This window comes from Stylophora pistillata, chromosome 2, assembly GCF_964205215.1.
Source record: "Stylophora pistillata chromosome 2, jaStyPist1.2, whole genome shotgun sequence".
NCBI classification, from domain to species: domain Eukaryota; kingdom Metazoa; phylum Cnidaria; class Anthozoa; order Scleractinia; family Pocilloporidae; genus Stylophora; species Stylophora pistillata.
The window spans coordinates 44,915,204-44,938,305 of NC_142520.1; the positions used below are offsets into that span (position 1 = coordinate 44,915,204).

General features: G+C 38.3%; 2 protein-coding genes and 1 pseudogene across 4 annotated transcripts in view; 2 read left to right on the forward strand and 1 right to left on the reverse strand.

Annotated features, from left to right (window-relative positions):
- The window catches only part of LOC111347267 (FK506-binding protein 2-like), a 70,418-nt gene that overhangs the window by 36,588 nt on the left and 10,728 nt on the right, over positions 1-23,102 (forward strand). The gene's annotated exons all lie outside the window — the stretch shown is intronic.
- On the forward strand, positions 73-13,808 carry LOC148739792 (uncharacterized; annotated as a pseudogene). Its single transcript, XR_015996957.1, has 17 exons — positions 73-157; positions 796-814; positions 928-998; positions 1,719-1,853; positions 2,281-2,433; positions 3,327-3,447; positions 4,290-4,402; positions 4,833-4,904; positions 6,013-6,237; positions 6,783-6,956; positions 7,867-8,046; positions 8,908-9,048; positions 9,958-10,220; positions 10,910-10,991; positions 11,510-11,620; positions 12,197-12,343; positions 13,402-13,808. The product of XR_015996957.1 is annotated as an uncharacterized LOC148739792 (transcript).
- Positions 13,720-23,087, reverse strand: LOC148739793 (U11/U12 small nuclear ribonucleoprotein 25 kDa protein-like). 2 transcript variants are annotated; one of them, XM_088750081.1, is made up of 8 exons: positions 22,841-23,087; positions 21,521-21,626; positions 20,487-20,561; positions 17,735-19,075; positions 16,961-17,344; positions 15,142-15,624; positions 14,740-14,825; positions 13,720-14,038 (listed from the first exon to the last, which is right to left on the reverse strand). In XM_088750081.1, exons 1-4 carry the CDS (start codon positions 23,070-23,072, stop codon positions 19,018-19,020), a joined length of 471 nt encoding a protein of 156 aa, XP_088606207.1. In that variant the 5' UTR covers positions 23,073-23,087; the 3' UTR covers positions 13,720-14,038; positions 14,740-14,825; positions 15,142-15,624; positions 16,961-17,344; positions 17,735-19,017. The 2 variants fall into 2 exon arrangements, with proteins under 2 accessions (XP_088606207.1, XP_088606206.1); XM_088750080.1 differs by lacking the exon at positions 14,740-14,825.

The following is a 23,102-nucleotide window of genomic DNA, read 5'->3' on the forward strand; positions in this document are numbered from 1 at the left end:
CGTAGCACAGACGTACCGATGAGTCACTTCCCACGAGAGCACATTCTGAGTCAGTATTACGTAGTCGCATGAGATTATTGAAGAACTATGGCGTCCTCAGCGTTGTGCTTATTCCTCATTTTCGGCTTTTACTTTTCTCAGTGCTTTTCAAAGCCAGAGATACTGTTCCGCCTCTAGACAAGAGTAAGTTGGAAATTTTCTATTCATGTTCTAGGGAAACGTGACAGAAAGATTTATGAAAGATTCTTGTTTTTTATGGCAAGCTAAAGCCAGGTTGATATATATATATGTGCTCTCGTGCCTTGAAGTGTACACGGAAAATGTACTGTTTTCCAAGAGGACTTGCAAAATTATTTAACAAATTCTTCTTTCAGCTACGTATAATATCGTTCTTTATACATGCCATAGCTTTTTACGTTTATCTTCAATGAAGCAATAGGGTTTTGAAGTTGGGCGACTGTTATTGCTCAGCCTGGTTAAAATTATCAAATTTTTTTGTGTTGTCCTTGCATGTCGCTAGCCATAACAATTGATCGTGAAACTATTCCCTTAAACGTAGGCCCTGTCAACACATTCCACAGGCTGTTGTCATCAGATCGTTGATAACATTTAATTTCCGCTATTCACGTTACGTGTAAAGTTGAAAACAACAAGATTTTATCACTATTAATTACGAAATACCCTAGATATGACCATCAATATTTGTAGAGCCCTTCTTAATTTTGTTGCGCTAGATGTTCGATACCTTACTTGACAAAAGATCAGTGATTGAATAAGTACTTCCTTGGGCTATTCTTAACTGTTTCAATACGAGATATCTGTATTTTGAGGATTAGATCAAGGTAAACATGGGCGCAGTTTTGAAAAATTTCTCGATGAGACATAAATCATAATTAAGCATTCTTTTCGAATTTCATTGTACCTAACAAATTCCTTTTCAGACGAACGGGAGAGAGAACACGCTATAAGCACTGATATTGATGAAATTGCTAACAGAGGTGGGTTGCACGCACACGCAGGAACTGATTCTTTGCCAAATTATCCAGCACCTTCAAAAATGGACCATGCTGCGGCTAAAAGAAAATACAAAACAGTTTTGTTCGGGGCTTAAACTAGATTTGAGCAATCGAAAGATTATAATTTGAAGCAAAAGAGATAACAAAACAACTTATCAAAGCCTACCATTAAGAAAAAAACTCTGTGCTGAATCGGTTTTTCGGGTAGCTCACACACACGGTTCAGATCTACAAGTAATCAATGAAAGCGATAGTCATTTACATAGTTTTTCGTAATTTTTCATAGGTTTTTCCTTTTTCTTCGTCCCCGTTTTACAAGTATCAATAATATTTGGCAACTCTGATGAACCCTTAAGGTCGCACCAAACAAACGCCAATCGTAGCCAACATTTCCTGGGAAACTTTTGAAAACTGAACACACGCTCGACGCCCATATTTCACATTAATTTATGATGAATTTATATAGAAAGAACAGCACCTTATGTAACGTTGAAATTGTCGGGTGAGTGAAAAAACTCATCCGAAAAATACGCGTGCTTTTACGCTCGTGGCGAAAGACTGTTGTCCAAGACGGTGATTCTGACTTACATGCACGCTGCAGGAAACACGAACATCACAACTATAATCTAAAAGGCTCAGCAGAAACTATCGATCGCGATCTGCCTGGGAAAACTGCTACATCTTGCTTTGTTTTGATTTCAGAATATGAAACTGTACATGGTCGCATCTTAGCTGTCAACATGGCGCATCTCAGGAAGAAGAGAGAAACAGCGAGCATAGGAGCTCAGTCAGGAGGAACCGTGTTTCACAGAATCGAGGAAACCAACAATGGAACTTGTCAGGCCAAGAAGTTTATCTTTCATATCTCTTCAAAGTTTAAATGTCACACATCCGCAGAAAGCTCACGGAATTGTTTTTTTGCATTAACGAGAAACTAGATAAGAATTTTTTTAAGTAACTTACACATTTGCTTTGGAACACAAGGATGTTGGGGATCCCTTGACCTTTTTGTTATGGAGAAGATCCCATTACCTTTTCCATTTCGTTTTATAATGTAATTGCCCCATGCACCATAGCTTAATTACTCTTTTATATCGCTTGTTTTAATCTATGTTTCTTTTAATTTCTGTTTGTGTGTTTGTTTTTCCACATATCACCTAGTAAGCCCGCAAATTGAATTCCAAACCAATATAATACATATACTTATTCGAAACAACTCTGTAAATTTTAATGAGTAACAAAACACCTTTTTAAACCCCACCAGGAAACATTTCCCAATTCTACCAAGGTGATATTCAGCTGGATCCCGAGTTGAAAGAATACATTCTAAATGGAGACAGGTCAAGAAATGCATTAAGAGGTCGTAAAAGGCTGTGGACCAGTCGCATCATACCTTATCGGATCGCTTCGCACATGAGTATGTTTGCATTCAGGAAATGTAGCTAGGGGACCAGTTATTATCTATTAGGGAGGGGGGGGGGGAAGTCTGAGGTTTTTGGGGAAGGATCTTACGGTTTCTTTCTCCTTTTTTTTTTTTTAATAAGGCGAGGGGAGTTATAAAAGCCAGCTCTCGTCATTGATCTTTCACAAGTGTTTGACACTTTTTCATTGCGTGAAAAAAAAAAAACAAAACAAAACAAAAGAAGAAAAAAAAAACAGTTTCCTTTCCCTTTCAAAGGAAGTCGTCGTCATCTAAACATATACTCGACGAACTGAACGGAACAACCATAATTTTTCGTGCGAACGGTGAGACTGACAAGTAGAACTTATTAAGGGGCCTAGGAAAACCTATTTGATTGGCGTTCAACCCTCCGTTTCGATCACGGAAGTTTACATGACATTTCTGACGCAAATGCAGGCTGACTGAGTTTGCTGACAAGATTGATGACGTTTCCAATCTGCTGCTAATTGGATGTGTATCAACGATCAACGAGCTAATTGAAACAGTGTACTGATGCACGCATTTCCAATTTCTGAGGTCGTGATACCAGTTCCCATGAGATCGAATATTTACCCATTCCAGCTGGAAAAACCTTAAAGATATATTAATGCAAATGACAATGTACTTTTTAGCTTTGTTTTTGCTTTGTTTTGTTTTTTAATGGATATAACAAACAAATAAACGAACAAAAAGCAAAACAAAACAAAAACTGAAGCGAAACGTACCCCAAGAAGGTGACCGGGTTTATTAATGGCGGCATCCGTGATACCTTTGTTTTAGAGGAAATGTTTTTGAAATCTAATCAGAAACCAAATATTAGCCTTTGAGAATTTCACCGCTTATCTATTATTGTTTTGGTTTTTTTTTAGGTCATATAACTTCAAACATCCGTCAGGCCATTAACGAGTTTCACAGAACGACATGTTTACGATTTGTAAATTACATCAGTGGTTATCATAAAAACTACATTGAATTTAGTAATCCAGATGGGTAGGTAACACATAACGCTCATTTTGAACGGCTTATACCAATTAGTTGACCACAATCATCGCATCATTGATTTCCAAAAATAGACTAACTCGATGAAAATCTTTTCCCAGGTTATCTTAAGATAATAATAATAATAATAATAATAATAATAATAATAATGATAATAATGATAACAATAAAAATAATTTTATCAATTTCTATAGCGCATTTACCATGTAATGATCTCATGCGCTTTACAACACTGTGAGGGGGATTTTTTCCAGACTGCTAGTGGCAGTTTACAATCAACAGAGGAGAAATTTTACAGATGCCCCCTCCCACCAATTCCCAGTAAACAGGCCAGACCACCTCACAGTAATCTTGTGATGTGGGTTCTTTAACGTTCCCTGCCTAACCAAATTAACTGATTGAAAGATGCAAGAGACGGGATTGATTGATTGAACGATAAAAGGAGCATAGCTGGGGGGATCCTGAAGTATTCCTGACCCCTCCCCCTTCCCTCTTTTTGTTTTTTTTGTTTTTTTTTTTTTAAATCATGCAAACCATATAATTTAGGTCGTGAAAAACCGCGTAGGTCCTAAAAATCTGTACACGACTCTCCCATTATGGAAAATCCTAACAAAGCCGCTGCTCACTGAAAATGAAAAACGAATGAAACGTTTAACCCGAGAGTTCTTTTCATCAAGCGTAAAATCATCGGGTCTTTCTGTTTGTCTCTATTGTTTTTAAGAAGGCTGGTGGCCACGAGTCTCAAACTTTTAGTAAGTGATGACTGGATGGTTGATCAGATGTTTGATGCAAAGAAAAAAGTTTCAGTGTTATCGTCTTTCTCTTTTATTTAGATGCTCATCCAAGGTGGGAAAGAGATACGCTTCCCCGGGTAAACAAGTCATCTCCCTCGCAAGGGGATGTGAGTTCGTGGGAACCATAATTCACGAGATAATGCATGCCATAGGTGAGATGTTTCCAGTGGCTTACACCTCATGGCTAATATGTGACGAGTTTTATAAACCCATAGTTTTTTTAGCCCTTACTCCCCCTACCAACTGTTACCTTTTCCAAGCAATATAAAGAAAGGTGAGGTGGGGCACCCTAGCAGCAACTTTTGTGGTAAGGTTTCGGCTAGTTTAAGCTGAAGTGAAGCTGGAGACGAAGTTTTTCATATAGGATAACAATAGATCAGCTTTACGAAATATCTGCTCTTAAAATTACTCAACAAAAGCATATTTCCTAAGTTATCAAGTGCACGCATTTATTGGGTGCATGTGTAAATCAAAATGAAACAGAATGTTATTCCACCAAAACCTTGCCTAGGGCCAAATACCAATGATGCACATCCCAATAACTATAAGAGAGTTTTGCCAACATATCCCGTTTTGCAATAGGTTTCTTCCATGAGCAATCACGGTCGGACAGAGATAAATATGTGAAAATAAACTGGGAGAACATCCTAAGAGGTAAGAACCTTTCGCATTTCGCCACTGCAAATAAATGCTCAAATTTTTTTTTCTCATTTTCTTTTTCATAACTTTGCAAAGAAGAAATCAGCTGATTAAACGTACTAAAATTTGTTGCTGGATGGCGGCAAAGGAAACATCACGTGATATGGGTCTTCCTTCGAGTATATACCTACCGCGTTCCACCATCTTCCTTCCCCTGAATCCCCACAGGGCAGCAGCATTCAGGATACCTTTCAAATAGTATTTAGTATTGATTGCCAAAGGAAATTCCCAGCGGTTTAGTTGGTAAAGCATCCTTTTCTGCATTAGTATTCTCATGCTGTCTCAGCGTTTCCTTTGTTGCACATTATTTTATTAGAGAAAACTCTTCGCCAATATCATTGTTTTGTTCACGAAAGAACGTCCGTTATGTTGAGCCCGCCCGTGCTTAGATACACTGCATGAATCATTGCATTTTACGTATAATGATGATTATATCAGTTTTTCGCAATCAGCGTCCTTGTGACAGCTGCCGTGGATTTTGAGCTGTAGTCTCGTCTTTGTGGAGGCGCGGTGGCCTCATGGTTGGTGCGCTCGACTCCGAATCGAGTGGTCCGGGTTCGAGCCCCGGCCGGGGACATTGTGTTGTGTTCTTGGGTAAGACACTTTACTCTCACAGTGCCTCTCTTCACCCAGGTGTATAAAATGGGTACCGGCAAAATTAATCCTGAGGGGTAACCCTGGGATGGACTAGCATCCCATCCAGGGGGGAGTAGAAATACTCCTAGTCGCTTCATGCTACAGAAACCGGAGTTAAGCACCGGCTTAATGGGCCACTAGGCTCGTAAACAGATTTCACCTTACCTTTACCAGTCTCGTCTTTTCGTGACTCTCTTGAGCCACCGGGTAAGTGTCAGCCATCAGGCATCTAACTGCTTGTGTTTATTTCGTTTAGTCTCATATTACGTTTGCTCATGCCTTTGTAAATATTTCTAGGTTTCGAAGTAATTATCGACGAAGGAAATTAAATTGTTGTAATTAAAGCGTCGACTGATACTTCGATAAAGGTGAATCGTATAGCGAGGAAAACAATCATGATTAATTTTTTTTTTTTTTTCATTTCAAGGATACTCGGACCAGTTTGATAAATACAGCTGGAGAACGATCGATCATCTGGGTGTGTCGTACGACTATCAGTCGATCATGCACTATGATCGTCTTGCGTTTACCAAAAACGGAGAGCCAACTATTGTGGCTACTGGGAATGAAAATATGGAATTTGGCACACCATCCAAAAAGCTCAGCTCAAGAGATATTTTCGAAATAAATGGTCTCTATGACTGCAGAGCAAGTGAGTACGCATTATTTGATATTGTATTTTTGAAAGAATCAGTGAAGGGAACGGTCATTATCTATCGCCTGCTCGGAGAGGAAGGGGGTTGGGGTTGACAAATTGGCTTTTTGTTACGACAAAATTTATCTGATTCCTCTCACCATAGGCTTTGTAGTATTCTTTTCATCCCCAATTTTGTAGTATTCTAGTCATCCCCAATCATTGGTGGTCATTTTTCGATAGTCTTCTCCTGACCTCACTACTTCCCCCCCTGAATACCATTAAGCTCGGTCATATTCATACAATCCCCCATAATTGACAGTTTTTCTATATTCCCCCTTTATGTTCTATTGGCGCGCAACAAGCTGCCCCATTCCCATCCCCCCCCCCCCCACCCATGCGATAATAATGACTAATCTGTTATTTGCCCACCTCAGAGGCTAACTTCGGTTTTAGAGCTAAGTATGCATTAGTCAGTAGGGGCTACAATTGTAGACTTCAAATGCTGTTGAAGATTGTGCCCTTTTTTTCAGTGAGATAAGCTTTTAATTTTCCTTTGTCAGCTACATCGTATGGCTGGGCCTCTTGGTCTGGATGGACTCCATGTGATGAAAAATGTTATCGTACCCGCGAGAGATACTGTTACCATTCAGGCAACATCAAGTCTTGTGGTGGAAATGTGAATGCGTACGGAATTGACATCCAAAGAGAAAAATGCCCGTCGTCTACATGTCCAGGTTAGCAAAATGGCGGGTAGACTACTTCACTGTGCTTGGGATTGGATATTGGTTTATCAAGACAGAGAAACGACGACAAATTCTCATACAATACTTTTTAGGACGACATTCAGGTTCTAAGATACCGATCATTTTTTCATGAATTCTGGTTGTGGTTGTCTTCCGTATTCTTCCCCCGATCCGTTGGAGTCAAGGCTTTTTTAATCATAAGGGCCCCCCTCAGGGGCCAGTACAAGTAAGTGAACGCAAAAGGTACGATGGACGATTAGTTTTTCTTTGACCTCTTCCATGACATTTTGAAGTTTCTAGCAAAATGAAATGAAAACATGAGCTTGTCTTCTTGTTAAGTTTTGAACGACTAATAGCTTTACATTAAAACAATCATTTTATTTGCCCTCGACAGAAGCCCATGTTTGATGGGCTCCTGCCCTCGATTAATATGAGTGAACTGTCTATCACGGAATAGACAGCGAGTAGTATAGCCAATTACATTTTAGTATTTGCTATGGGATGTTCGTAGCTTTCTACTAGAACAGAACAAAAATGGGGCCTACCATTTATGAAAGAGGTTAAACGACATTTTGGTCGGGTGGCATAGGTTTAGTGCGTTGATTTACCTGTGTCATAGCAATAATCGCCGATTTATAACTAAATTTTGTATTTTGAAGTGCGTTTTTAATAGCCACACAAATCAGTGTTTCTCTAAAGTTATACAGATTCACTTGAATTATATGTTTGGAGTTAAGTGTGCACTCAGGCTCTCTTTAGGGCTGAATTACACGCGGTGCATAGCAGTCCTTCGCATAACTCCCTCTGCCTCGCCACTCCGCCACCTCAACGCCAATTAGTCATCTACATTGCTCTATATGAAAGTTCAGATACGATGTCTGATGGTACAAAATCTTTACAGCCCCTGTTGATGGACATTGGGGTCGCTGGTCAGATTGGGGAAGTTGCAGCAAAACCTGCAACGATGGTGTTAGAAGACGATTTCGAAGGTGTAACAAACCCTCTCCCGCTCATGGGGGAAAAAATTGCCAAGGTGATGGGAATGGGCACGAAATGTGTATTTTGAAGAGATGTCATCTGGGTAAGTGAGAAATGATATACACTGCTTAGCTTTCAATAGTTTAACATTGAAAAAAAAAATGGAAAAGGAAAATTATTTACTAGATTATGATGTTTGCGACCCATTTTACATGCTGAAATCTTTATAACTGAGCCTCTTAAAGTTACTAGCCCTATGTTGACTGAGAAGTAAAAGTATGCTGTGTGGAACATTTCATGTCTCAACTATATACTATATCACATACGACCGTATTCCAAAGTCTTTCACTGGGAAGTTCGACATGGCAGATAAATTGATAACCCTCCCTCCCCACCCCCCCTCCCTCCTAATCCTCGGATATTTGTTTGCCGACTTCATCTTTTCCGAGTAGTGAACATGTCTTGGGGAAAACTGTGAGCACATTATAGTCTACGTCACGTCGTGTATTTTGCTCTATGAGGTTCATTTGAAAAGAGTTTTCAAATGGCGCGGGTCATCCCTTGGGAATTCAGTTACAGAGACGATCCATTACACACTTTCCACGCCAAAAATTGACAATAACAGTCGACGAACCTCGCATGATAAAACCTGCTTATGTACCGGGATGGCTCATGATAACTACATAAAAGCATCACACCGCATAATACTTTTACCCTGTGAATGTTTTGGTATTTCATCACTCACTACTGAACAATATAAAAGATGAAGTGTCACGGAAGATGGTACATATACCAGTTGATATTCTTAGATATGCGTGTGATTTACATGTTATTTTTTACTCAAAAACAAATAAAGAAACATAAACAAGGCCAAATAAAACGTAAAGAAAAACGAAAAAGAAATAAACTCATTTTTGTCATTTTCAGTCAGACTTGTACCATTTCCCGTCTTTACCTTTTCCAGACAACGACGATGTTGATTTTGAAAATGCACGTCTTGGGATGTGGAAGAATTCCAACAATGACCATCTCAACTGGAATTTTCATCGAGGCTTCACCCAAACGATGAACACAGGTCCTGAAAAGGATCATACAAGCAGGAAAGGTTATCTTTATACCATATTTCAGCCAATAAATAGTCAATAAAGTCAATAGTCAATAAAGTACTTTAGCAGTAAAACTTGGCAGAGTAGCCTACCATTCGTAATAATTAATAGCGGTTCAGTTATGTTGAACCAAAAAAATATATTTCAATCTTTATTGTATTCTGTTGCAAAAACAAAGGACTGTGCAAGCCAGGGAGCGCTTAAAATCATGTTAAAACCCGGGCTGTTTTTGTCCTTGATTTTTTCTGTACTTCTATAACCTCAGTTTTCCGGCTTTCATGATCACTCTTCTCTAACCCATTCATATTTGCATTTGCATTACGCACATGCTGTGTAACAACCAAAACTTTAACGACCAAAATTCGTCTTTATTAGTTTTCTATCTGCTCATCGGACCTCGTTACTCGAGTGAATATGCCTCCCCAAACATAACAAAAACAGAACATTCATGAGCGACTGAGGTCATGTGATGATGTCATGTGACAAAAAGGGCGGGAAAACACAAAAACAGGGAACCCAGTAACATGCAGTGTTATTCAGTGAATGACAACGGCATGCTTGGAGAAAAAATAACTCTGAGTGCTCTCAAAAGGAGTCACACCCTCGACCATCCGGTTGGTACATGTAATTCGGACAGTCTATCACTAAGATTTAGGAGACTTGTGGTAGGCTTGGTCCATGATGAAAAACATCCTTCATACTGCAAGGATAGGAATGTCGATATGTAATGCCTCAGCTTAAATATTGTTTAAACTGAATGAAGATGGTAAATTTTAAGCTTGGCGATTGTGAAAGATCATGTTACTCAGTAATATCATATTTCTTGGCTATTTATTGGTCATCGTTTCGTACAGTACAATCAGTTATTCAGTTCTCGTCTTGCTTGTATGTTTTTGTTGTTATGGTAGGATTCTATCTGTACATGGAATCTTCACGAACCCGCCCTGGACAAAGAGCAGACCTTGTAAGCCCCTGGACCCCAGCGAGGAGAGGCGGACAATGCCTTAAGTTTTACTACACCATGTACGGTGGTACGATGGGTAGTCTGGCCATCAAGCTGGAATTATCCAACGGAAAAAATTGGTTTTTTTTCTACAAGAATGGTAACCAAGGCAAAGGCTGGAAGAAAGGGATGGGAAATATTGATGTTTCCATGGGCTTGTCATATAAAGTAAGGATGTTTGTGGCAAGATTTCCCTCCCCCCCGTTTAATTCCTTTACGATATCTTCAAGCAGTGTAGTGTTTTACAACAAGCACCCATCATTGTTCAGGGGGGGAAGGGGCTGAATCTTAGGATGAAATAGACAGTGTTCTTACCCTAAGGCCATGTTTTATCATTTTGCATCTTACTGCTTGTTGAACGTAAGCTCAGGTAACCGAAATATTTGACAACCAACCTTTTTTGCACATTAATCTGTTTTTGCGACCAATGCATTGGGTGAATTCAAATAACGCCTTGCTCAACACGTCGGCGAGGCTTCTAACAACTGTATGATGTTTTCAGGTCTCACCAGCCAGTTAGTAGAGGTCTACAGCGTCATGTATTAGTACTGAAATTTAGATTAGTTCCCTCAATTTACAAATAGACTGAGACTAAACTTTCCTCTGTGATTGGTCCAGAAACCTTGCGATGTCCTCTCAACCAATCAGATGCAAAACTAAAACCAATCGCGACTTGTACATTCGGATTTTCTCGCGCTTCAAGCATGTTGCTTGTCTCACATTTAGTTCTCATTGGCTAACGACAAGGTAAATGTTTGCCCTGATTGGTTGCTTGGATTACTTGGGTCTTGTTTTGTTTCCTTTTCGGACGCTCCGTCGAAAACTACCTCATTAACATTATCCTATGACAATCTCAGCTCACCATTCAAGGCACAGTAGGTCAGACTGGATACTCAGATATTGCCATCGATGATGTGTACATCGACCCTGGACTATGCAGTAAGTAGTGCTCTTCAGATGTTTCGTTATCTATTAAAACTTACTGAAAAAGAGGGTCTCATTAGGGTGATGGCTCACGGGTTAAAATGGTGGCCATTTTACGGCAAGTGGTCAATATAATTGCATTTTGATCGCCAGAAAATTTTTTGAGGTTATTTTTTTCCAAGACTATCGGTTAAAATTTGTCAATTTTTGCGCCTAAAGGGTTTAATTGTTTAATCGTTTTACGGCTATCTTTTTTTGCATTGGTGTCACTATGACGACTCCTTCACCACCATTGCGTTACGGAAAAGGCAATACTGAGCTCTACCATAAACATATTATCCCCTAAGAGTGACTAGCATTTAAACATTACGGCTACAAGAATACAGCAATGATCACACACTTAAGCTCTTGATTGTTAAACGAATTCTCCTTGTCAGCACTATATGAAATATATAAAGAAAAGTATGGAGAATATGCACACTGATGTTAGGATGGAGAGGGTTAACGTAACTCAATGATTTGCTGTCTATCAGAGTGTCAAGATGATTATTACACCTGTCATATCTGGGCAGCCAAAGGTGAATGTTCAGCCAACAAGAAGTGGATGAAAGAAAACTGTAAGAGGAGTTGCAACGTTTGCGGAGGTAGGTAACTCAGAAAATATCGCCCAATGTACATTCCTCAAAACCGCATAATTACAAAAACTGGAGGAACTTTTCAGACAAAGGTAACTGCCATAGGATAACATGATATGATATAGCTGTCTCAAGTCTTAAAAAAATTAAAAGAACTTTATGTAGATCAAAACTGAAATTTGAGTCTTGGAATACCACCACTCCTTTTAAAAAATTACGACTTTTCTGTTTTTTTTTTTGGGGGGTATTACGTTTTGTTTTTATCAGAAAGTAACAGTCGAGGCGTTTTAGTTCATAAACTGCAAAGATCACTATTGGAGAATTTCAGTTGTTATTAAGAAACGTTTTACTCACTCTGACGAAGGGCTAACGCTCGAAACGTCAGCTTTTTAACTCTTTACATTAGCCAATTTACAATTTCAACTTAGTTGATAGAACCAAATTACGTTGTTTCACTCGCCTTGTTTGTCAAACTTTTGTTACTGTTGTTTAACGTTTTGTTTTTAATTTTTTTTTTTTTTTACAAACCGTTGTATTTGGTTTATTCAATACTAATCTATTCCTGATGGCTTACATCTATTTCAGCAATCAGTACTACAACACCACCTCCCTCTAACTGTGAGGATAACAGCAAATACAAAGATCAGTGCCCTGGTTGGGCTAGAATTCGTGAATGTCAAAAGAATCCAGCCTTTATGAAGTTTCACTGTCGAAAAAGTTGCAAGATCTGCAGTAAGTGTATATTTGACATTATAACGAGGTTTTAAATGAGGTCTCGCAAAGTTTAGTGAACTTCTTTAAAAGGATAAGAATTATCTTTTAGAATATTGATTACGTCCACTTCTGTCGCAGCTTCATAGGTGTTTGCGGTGGATTCTAAATCTCGCAGCATAATAATGAACCTTTTTCTGAGGAATAATGGGAAAAAGGGATTGCAGTAGAATTAAATATTGAGGTAGAAAAAATTGGATAGATGTTGCAATTGAGAGAATGTGTTCTACTGGAGTCAACGGTAAAATCAAATTGCCTGAGTGGCGGGAAAAGACGAGCGGCCAAATTGTGATTAGTGTTAGTTTCATCTGATTGGCTTAGAGAGCGATGCGAGTTCTCTGGACCAATTACAGAGCAAGGTAATGCAAAACATAAGAAATCCCGGGTTACTTTCGACACTCAACATTGAAAATTGCTCTATGAAATTATATCAGATACCGTATGCCTACGATTATTCAAGAAAACGAGACAGGTTTCCGCGGTTATGCCCGGCGCTTTGAATTCTTTGGAGGTCATCTCATGTTCCTAAAGATTCCCACATGCATTAAAAACTCTTCAGTAATGTCACTTTTGTGCATGTTTTAACTGTGAAAAAGATGGCAACGCTGGCTGAAATCGTAGACTTAGCGCTTGCAAAATACCTTACGTCCACCGATCATTCACGGCTTAGATGAAAGAAAAATTAACTCAATAAGTCAACAAGAGTAAAGAGAACCATGTTTCAATTTCTCAAGCAACACCACTTGATACCAAATTTAACTTAGTAGAAGTCAGGTTTTGTTTTTCCTCCATTATCCTTCGTCCTTAAATGAACACGAAGAAGAGTAAGTGAAATTATCTTTGAACGGAGTTTTTTCCCCGAGATCAAGTCGACATCAATGAACGATGGAGAGGAAAAGGCTGAAAAACATACTTTATTTTTTTTTTCTCTATTACTGAATTTCTGGAGAACTGGCTCGAATTCTACCTTTTAACATGTGCTTCTAACAGATTTGACCTTTTTTTTTCTCATTTCGCAGCACCTGCATGCACAGATTCAGACAAACGCTGTTCTGCGTGGGCCAAAATCGGTGAATGTTCCAAGAATCCATCGTGGATGGGGCCAAACTGTAGGAAGAGTTGCAAGCAGTGCTGAATAAAATTCTGGTTCAGCTTTAAATTCCTTTCAGTTTTAATACTTCTGCGGTCAATCTATCTTCTACTGGAGCTGAAACTTTTGGGTGGTAAAGTAAACGCAGTGGATTGGAATCATAAAGGAATTTAAAATCTCAATACGGATGTCTATCATCTGACTTTTAGAAAGAATGACTGAATTGTCTCACCACTGCAAGACTTAGCACTGTGATTCACTTTATTAAGAATAAATATTTAACTGCAATAAATTACATTCATCCAAAAACACATTAAAAGCTCATAATTTAACTGAGTTCCATTACATGCTATTTCGTTCCACTCTCTCGGCTCTTTGCCCTCTTTCCATCGTACTCGCTCATACGGGTACTTCTTTCATTCTCCCAATCTCGCAAGGCATCTTGGATCATTAATTGCTGCATCACAAGTGACACGAGTCTGTCACAGTCTCCAAGGACCCTGGAGCCCGTCTGTGTCCCTTGTAAATCCTTCGCGAGGCATAGTTTGTCCACATCTATCTTTTGCCTAGAAAACCAAAAGGATGCACTTTCCTTGATTAATTGTTAATACCAAATCGTTGTGCAACTGTTCTGTCCTTGTTGTTGTTGTTGCTGTTTTGTTGTGTTTTTTCTCAGGCCATCCGTAAGAGGCCTGGCTTTAAAATCTGGGGAACGAGTCCTGGTCAATATCGAGGCTCTAAAGCACACATGCAAGAGTCCAAGTTTTTTTAACTAGTTGAAAAGCAGGTCAAGATACTGAAAAATTTGTGGAAGCAATATAAGTTTTTACAAGATTTCCAAATGCTCTGAAGGATATTAGGCCTGCAAAACCAGAGCGTCTAGCCACTGCTCAAAGGTGTTGCCTCAAACATACACAGCCACTTTTTGGCTTCTATCAGGGAACACTCATCTCCACAGCCCTTTACTACGTGTATGTGTCAGGCCAAGAATTTTTAAATATGTGAGCATATACCGGTATGTGAGCAATGATTCCTTCACAATCAAAGCCCATTCAAAATTTTAAAGTCATTTAATTTGCAGTACCACTCTTAAAATGCCAATCTATAAATTCGATAAAACATCTTTACCTGACTTGTATAATGGATTGGAATCTAAATCAAATCTCTAAATCAAGAAAGAAGCAAAATTTTGGGAAAATAAAATGAACTGTTAGATTTTCCCTATTTTTACACGAGGTCTTCTTTCAGATTAAAAAATAGTTCTTACCGCCATCTTGATCTGGTTTACTGTGTTCCTTGCCTTTATTTGGAATACACGACATTAACCAAAAATTTGATCATGGTGTATAACAGCTGTACATAGTGTGAAAAGAACATGGGCATGGGAGTAATTAGAATTAGAGCAAAAGCTCTCAGTCATAGGTTGAAATATCAGAATTTTTCCAGTCACTCCAGGGCTTGACACTAACTTTTCAACTTACTAGCCAAGTGGCTAGTGACCTCTTAGATGTTATGACAATTTCAGTTTGTTTACTAGCTAAACTGGCTAGTGGAAATAAAAAACCACTAGCCAAAACTGAATTTCTACTAGTCTGTGGCTAGTGAGCTACCGTTAGTGTCGAGCCCTGCACTCATAATTATCATCAGATGACAAACACTAAATTCCCACCTTTCTTTTGCACTTGCATCCAGTTCTGAACCAGATCACAAAAATCCCACAGTTTAGCATGTCTTGGTGTCTTCAGAGTCCTAGTACCTAACTCATTCAGTTCTTCAAAATATGAGCCTGCATGATCATCAAGAACATACTGTAAAATGCTCTCGTGTCACACTTCGTGCATTTTTCCATGAAGACATTGCCATGTAACTCTGACAGGTCTTTCTCTGGAATTTCAGACAGTCCATGTATCCATGTAGTCTATCTCCATTCTGACTGACAATGTGCTTGAGGAAACCTGACTGAATCAACTTGCAAAGAGCTTCTTGAGTGTCTGTTGGACATACTGTAGTTCTTCATAAGGTAGACCACAATCTTTATCACCCTTCTCATGTTCGTCCCCCTTGTCAACATTATCAATAACAGTCTTTGGAGATCTCGTTTTCTGGTTTGTTATCATGGCCTTCATTTACTACTTCAGTTTAGTGGCTTTCCCTATAAAAAGTAAAATAAAAAGAACTTATGATTTCAGTAAGGCAGGTTATCAAAGTAGAAAAAAGTATACAGAGGAAAACTAAAGCGGGAAAAGAAATGCTGCACAGAAATAACACACTTGATACAGTAGAGAAGGTTGTGGCTATAGATTCATTGTGTTGAATACACTGGTAACCCAGTGTTATCCTTTGTTTCACAATGTCTTTTATAACACAACCAAAGTAAAATCGCGCACTCTGATTGGTCAATTTAGTGTCCCCCATTTGCCCATGGGTGTACGCTGGTGACGTGAGCAAATGCAAAGACTGTTTTTCCGTGCACGCTTGTTTTTTCAGGTCCCGTAAGATTTGTTAAATAAAAGGGAACTCTTTAGCTACAATGTATCAATGTTATGTTATAAAACAAATGGTAAACACCACAGCGTACACTATTGAGTTATGGATGCACTTGGGAGGTTTGCTAAGCACTCAAGAAGCTAGAGTCGCTCTCGGCTATCGCCTCAAGCGACTCTTATGCTTCTTTCGTGCTAAGCAACCTCCCTTGTGCATCCATAACTCAATAGTGTACGCTGTGGTGTGTACTATTTGTTAATTGCTAGTCTTCTTCTGGTCAAGATACTGATACATTACTATGCCTCACAAAGCCTTACATTTCCCTTTGATTGGCCAGAATTCAACACCTTTGACCGGCACACTTCTGAAATTTTTATCTCAGTCTGCAACCCCTCTTTGTAAGGCTTTCCTGTCAGGCCAATCATAAAATCTAAGAAGTCTATAAACCCTTTATCCTCTAGGAGTAATGATCAGCATCTAACCTCACATTACAGTATCACTACAGAGTAAAACATCGAAGTCATGAGAATAAAAAAGAATCACCAACTGAAAAACCTCTTGAGTCACTCAGATTGACCAATGCTTTGTTTCAGAGTAATATGGAGTTTTTGAAAAATCTTCTCTCACTGAAAAAAAAATCTCATTGTAGTGTATTGAGAACACAGTAAAAGTACTTGTACTAGTGTTAGTGATATTACTGTAAGATTACTGAGTGATGTGAAAGTACTGTCACTATGTAAGACTATTCTACCAACTTATAAGATACTTGATCAACGAATAAAGATAGAATAGTGGTAAGCAATTGAGGAGTGTGTGTCTCCACTAAATGAATACACAACACTCATGAAAATCAGAGAAGTGCACATTGTAAATGTGAACATTAAGTGGAGTGGGTGGGGGAATTTTGATACCATGCCCTATTCACCCTCGATCCATTGTAAACATTGTGGCTGAGTTTATCAATATATTACTGGTATCCAAAAGTTGTATTTGAGCCTTCTCACCTATCTTCCGCAGTGCATTTGCCAGATTTCCCTCCGTAGTCCCCGATACCGGCAGATGTCGAGATCCCAGCACCGGTGAATGCCACACAGTGCTTAGCTTTCCTTATCAAGTCAGCAATTCTCGAGGCTTTGTTGATGACAATATCGAGAGAGTCCTGATACTCGGAAGTTTTCGACGCTTCTTTCACCAGCTTCTTCTCATCCGCACTCAATACAAGCGGTGCATTCGTTTTGCTCCTCATTTGAGTAGTTTTGATGAACAAATTCCAACAATTATTGATGAAAAATTCCATCTCCGCTCAGCCTCCATTTTATCTTCGAGCGGTACGTGTGCCGCTTAGAGAAGCCGCTGTGAGGTACCATGGTATGAGCTTCGACCCTCGCCTCCGAAAATGAAATACGGGGAAATTTGCAGTCACTAAAACTGCAATTGGCTAGATTGCAGAATACCCGACCACTCATTTACATGTCAATGAATGAGAATAGCCTCTATTGCGCAATTGTGTTATGTTTCGTTCTTCAAAGCCTTCCGATACAGGTAAATGAGGTGGCCGGGCATTCTGCAATTGCTCCCTACAATTTGCAAAAGAGCATGAAAGTGGTTTTCAGAACTCTGCCTTCCCCCCCCCCCCCCCTTTTTAACATTCTCCACTGATTGCACCCCTTGTCCAAGCTTTAGTAACTGCTGTTTTCATCATTTAAATGAATAAAATGACAAAATTTTAAAAATAATGTTATTCCGAGAGTTACCCAGTAGCATGTTGTCGCATTTACCTGACAGCTCCCTTTTATCATAGTTATGATTTTATCCATTTTAAATCCATTTTAAATCCTGGTGGAAAGAGGCACCACTGACAGTGAGAGTTGAGTGTCTTGCCTGAAAAAATAAATACAGTAGAACCCTGCTGCCCCTAACATGGTTAACTTGAACCTTTCAGTAACTTGAACAAGATCTGCTTAATTCCCTTGACCCCATTGACCACTTTCCTAAATGGCTGCCAGATTAATATTCTTTTGTTTAAATTTAAATTAGCCTTTCTGGCCTCGCTTGAGATAATGTATTATTTTCGATTTTGAACTGGAGAACGAGGTCAGAAAGGCTAATTTAAATTTAAACAAAAGAATAGTAATCCGGCAGCCATTTATGAAAGTGGTCTATATTTAAATCATTTACAGCAAAATGGTACACAGCACAATAGCAGCAGCAGAGTGGAAAATCAATATAATAAATAAATAATTAAGGAATAATTGAGAAATAAAGACAATGACTTAGTCAGAGCTTGGACCCAGTCCATTTGATCTACAGTCCAGCAAACTAATTTCTGCATCTCCCCAAAACATAATTCCAGACACATTGATTTCTGATAGCTCGTTATTAATCATTGATGGTTCACATCCTTTTTTAATGCCATTATGTCACACGGTAATTAATTTTACAAAAGTCTGGGTGAGATTAGACCAAACCAACACTTAATCAATGACCAAAAATCTGTCAAAGTACTTCTCATGAATGCCCAGTTGCTAAATTTTATCATTCACTCATTCATTTCTTATGTACAATATATCAAATAAAAATAAAAAAAATTAAAAAAATCAATCATTACTACACAAACTGCCAAGAAATTAAGGAGGCTCAGAACTAAATGAACTTGGCTAAGAGTAATACAAAAACAAGATCTTCCCTGCTTTCACCATCTAATACAGTAGTTTAGGAAACTTCTCTCATGAATGACTGCCAATGATGGAATTTGTGGCTATGACCTCAAAAGGGGCCATGCAACATCAGTGAATCTCTGCAGTGTTGAGTCTACTGAACTTCTATATCATCACAATACCAGCTGTGGGCCTTACACGTGTAGCAATATGTTCTCTACTCTCTCATGGGGGTAGAACAACAACAACAACAAAAATTATTGCATTCTCTGAGATCACTGGGAAACTTTTCATCTCTCCTGTGAGCCAGAAGGTACATGATAGAGGATGTGATCCCAAATCTGCTGTCCTGCTTTAGACCAGCTGTTCTTCCCATCATCTAAGAATAAATCTTGATGATCAAATTATTTCCTTCGGAGTCTCTTCACAAAAGTAACCTCATCTTTACTTTGAATGCCATAACTGCAAAGAGAAACAAATCTTACACTAAAGGTGATCAAAATTGCTCAGTCACCCAAGCTTTCAAATCTTTCAGGCACACTTTCTTTTTTCTCATTTAGTTTTTATTACATATGTGCAGATTATAATCACAATTTAAGATATGGGTGAGATATTTCTGCACAGAGAAATGAAGTTATTCAAAAGAAAAACAAAACTTCCCTTGAAAAAAAAAATACAGTCAGTCTGAATAATTGAATGTATAAAAATTGCAAAATAAATTACATTAATCAATTTTTTCAAAGTGAAATTCTTTAGAAAATGTTTAATAAAAAATAGAAGTTTAGCTCTAAAATACTGAGTCTGCAAACTTATAACTACATGTACATGTCTGCTCTAAAACAAACAGTTCCATTTCTCAATCACAGTCAGAAATAAGAAAAGTTTAAAGCTGCTCAGTTAACAGTTTACATCCTAATATCAGTGAGTAAATTCTCCATACTGTTCTCTTTAACAAATGGTAAACACCACAGCATACACTATTGAGTTCTGGATGCATGTGGGAGTTTGCTAAGCACAAAAGAAGCATAAGAGTTGCATAAGGTGATAGCTCAGAGAGTGACTCTAGCTTCTCGAGTGCTTGGCAAACCTCCCAAGTGCATCCATAACTCAATAGTGTATGCTGTGGCATTTACATGTGCCATTTGTTTTATAGCATAACATTGAACATTGTAGCAAAAGAGATTTCTTTTATTTAAGAAATCGTACATGACCAGAAAAAAACAAGTGTGCGTGGAAAACTAGTCTTTGCATTTGCTCACACCAGAAGTGTACACCCATCGGCAAATGGTGGATGCTGAATTGACCAATCAGAGTGTGCACTTTTCTTTGGTTATGTTATAATTACACTTCCTAGGGAGACATGGAGAATTATTTGAAAAAAACCAAGAGCTTCTTTAGCTGCATGGTGATCATTTCCTTTCTTCTCCATGACCTTAATGTGTGGTTCAGGTCGAGTGATATTGTAAGGAGAAATTAGATGCTAGTCACTCTCATGGGTTAAAGCATTCTATCATAATACATATATCTTATTAACCAAGCGCGAGGGCTGTACTGGGAGAATATCGGCCTGAGGTCTTGACAGTACGGACTGAGCGCAGCAAGGTCCGTACAAAAATGACCGAGGGCCAATACTTTTCCAGTACAGTCCTGAGCAAGCTTGGTTAATAAGAGATTTATTATATGACTGAAGTTCAAAGGGACACAAGTGCGGTATCATTTGCGACCATTTGGGACAGTGCCCAGTCTAATACTGAGAGAATATTGACTGGCAAAAGAGCATTTTGATTGGTTGAATTTAGTTATTGGCCCTCTGACTGCCCGAGTCGTGCCATATTATTAAATAATTCATAACCATTTCTACCCATTGACTTACTACATGAGTGGTTGATGATCCTCTGTTAGCTTCTGTCCTTCAAATGACAACCAATAGGTTTTCCAAACGTACTTCCTATTAATTATAACTTATATGTATTAAATTTATTACATAAAGATTTGTGTAAAGAAAGATTAACATTTAATTGTTTGTCTCAAATATTGGCTTTGATACTGATCAGCAGTTATGCTTTTTAATAGTAGGCATCCATGCTTCATGAATTTCAATTTCTGTATCTCTACTGAAGTTTTAGCTTTGCATATACGTAAGTTGAACAGGTCAAGTTAATATTTGTTTTATAGCAGCGCTCCCACACACAAAGCGTGCGTGGAGCAGAGCCCCATACCCATGGAATATGGCCAACCTCTTTTTGTTTGGTTGTCAAGTGACTGACTGAGCATATGTGCCTTCAGATTGCATGGGTAGGGTAGGGGACACTATCAAAATGAAGGGAGGGGTGTCTCAGGCAAGTCTTGGCAACTGCACATCTTTTATGTTATCATTAATATTACGAACTTGGGAGCTCTGCTTTTAGGCTTGGCTAAATCTATATATTTAGGCTTTATAACCCTTCGCCACAAGTGTGAGTGTTCCACTATAAAATTCAACAAGTTTTCAAGTAGAAAGCTAAGAGATGAAATGAAAATTAGGGTACGTTGTTTGATTCAATACCAAATTTTCAAGGCTACAGAGTGTAAAAACATAACAATGTATAGCACACACAAAGTGGTAGACTGATATTTTGATCTTGAAAGTACAGTGTATAAATCTGATTATATCAATCAGAAATATCAAACTATGTAAAAAAATAGGGCCGGTTTTTTTTAGACAAAATTTAGCCTTTGTTTAATTAGACTGTATTCTAAAATATGTTGAATTTGGCTAAATCTCTTACCTCAATGTTTATTTTTGTGGGCAGTGTACAGAGGACAGAAAGCTAGCATTGAAGGAGATATTAATATTAAATGAAAACAACCCCCCTATAGAAAATAGAGTGTAAAATGAACATGATTCAATTTTTTAAATCCACTTACCAGGAGACAACATTTGGGCCTCCTTCCCTAGATAGTTTAAGTGAGATGTGTCTTTGTATTGCCTTCTTTAAGTCATGCACTGTTGCATTTTGGATGACAACAACAGCTGAAGGTGTTTTAAAAAACATATAACATTATAATGTACTCACTGTATACATAGAACCATCAAGTAAATAACATTCTGGGCCCAGGTGTTCAAACACCGATCAGCGCTAACCCAGGGTTCAATTTTAATCCAGGTTTCTATATTTCTCTGTTCAAAAGCTGTTTTAGGATGATTTTCCTGCTTCTTCCCAAAGCATTCAATCATCAAATTGCAGACATGCGGAATTAAACTGAATTTTCTTTTAAAGCTTTCAGATCTGCAATTAAATTTTACACTAACCCTGGGTTTTCTTAACTCGCTTTTGAACAACCTGGCCCTGTTCTTTTGGCTTTCATCTCTGTCCGTCAGAGTTCCCTCAAGAGTTAATAATATTTCATAATTATTCACCAAAGTAGAGTTGAACAGTGGAGGGTATGAACCAATCTGCAAAGGGATGAGGTATTAATGCCCACCAATGTCACTGACACTGGGGTGGAAAATTGTTTTTAATTAGTATAGAAACCATGTACAAAACAAAAATGTAGTTTATCTCAGTCAGTATACCAAAATGTGGTTGCATAAGACCCACTTGACATGCAATTTTGTCTCTTCGCTGTTCTGAGGTGAATGGTACTTGGTAATCAATTTTGATTTAGCCAGTCAGAGTACAAGAAAGGCACTTTTCACTTGATTGTATAGCACAGGTGTATCTACTAACTATAAGAAATTATTGGGTGAGGTTAGGTATGATATAATGATTTATCAAAACCCAGGTCTGAGTTGCCAGCCAAAGCCAAACGGTGAGGCAGATAACACAGACACAAGGTTTGGCAATTGATTAAATCATGCGAAAACCCAATTCAATAATCGTTTTATCATACAATGTACATTATCTACAAAAAAAGGGACTTCTATAAGTTTGCAAAAGTTTGAGAAAATTACACTGGCGAGGGTCTTGTAAACTAAGCAGAACTTGCTCAACATGCTGCCTATAATATCTGCTGTAGATATTGGGTTATCGTGTCAACTTCGTATGTTATTGTATATTGATTGAATGCTTCTCGACCAATTAAAGTTTTCATGGTAAGTCTAATATATAATAATATTTTCCTAATTAAAGTAATTTATTTTGATATTCTTAACCTATTTCTCTATCAACAATTAATTGAGTAGGCAGCTACAGTTGTTTCACGATTAAAAATTCTACGTTAGAAAACATTTGAGGTTCTTCTTACGTAGCAAAGTGCCTTGTTCATCTTGCTGACGAACGTTCACAACAATAGCGCGGCCATGTTCCAGTGCAATCTGCGAGTTCACTTCATCGAGAGTTGGTTCATTTGGCAATCCAATAAGCAGTGGATCTCCCATTATCTTTCCTAGTTGTTCAGTGAAGAGAGCCATCACTGGATGCGATAGAGAGTCAATCTTTTTCTCCAATTCTTCTGGACTCCCTAAATCGTCCGCCATATTGACTTGAGATTCATTCCCAGGTTTTCT

Bases quoted from the DNA above. Each gene is read 5' to 3' on its own strand.
- LOC148739793 (XM_088750080.1), bottom strand. From the start codon at position 23,072: ATGGCGGACGATTTAGGGAGTCCAGAAGAATTGGAGAAAAAGATTGAC. The intron at 20,562-21,520 runs GTAAGTGGATTT...TATAATTAATAG, and splicing joins GGCCCAAATGTTGTCTCCTG to GAAGTACGTTTGGAAAACCT. The intron at 19,076-20,486 runs GTAAGTCAATGG...TTCTCTTTGCAG, and splicing joins GATCATCAACCACTCATGTA to TTATGGCATTCAAAGTAAAG.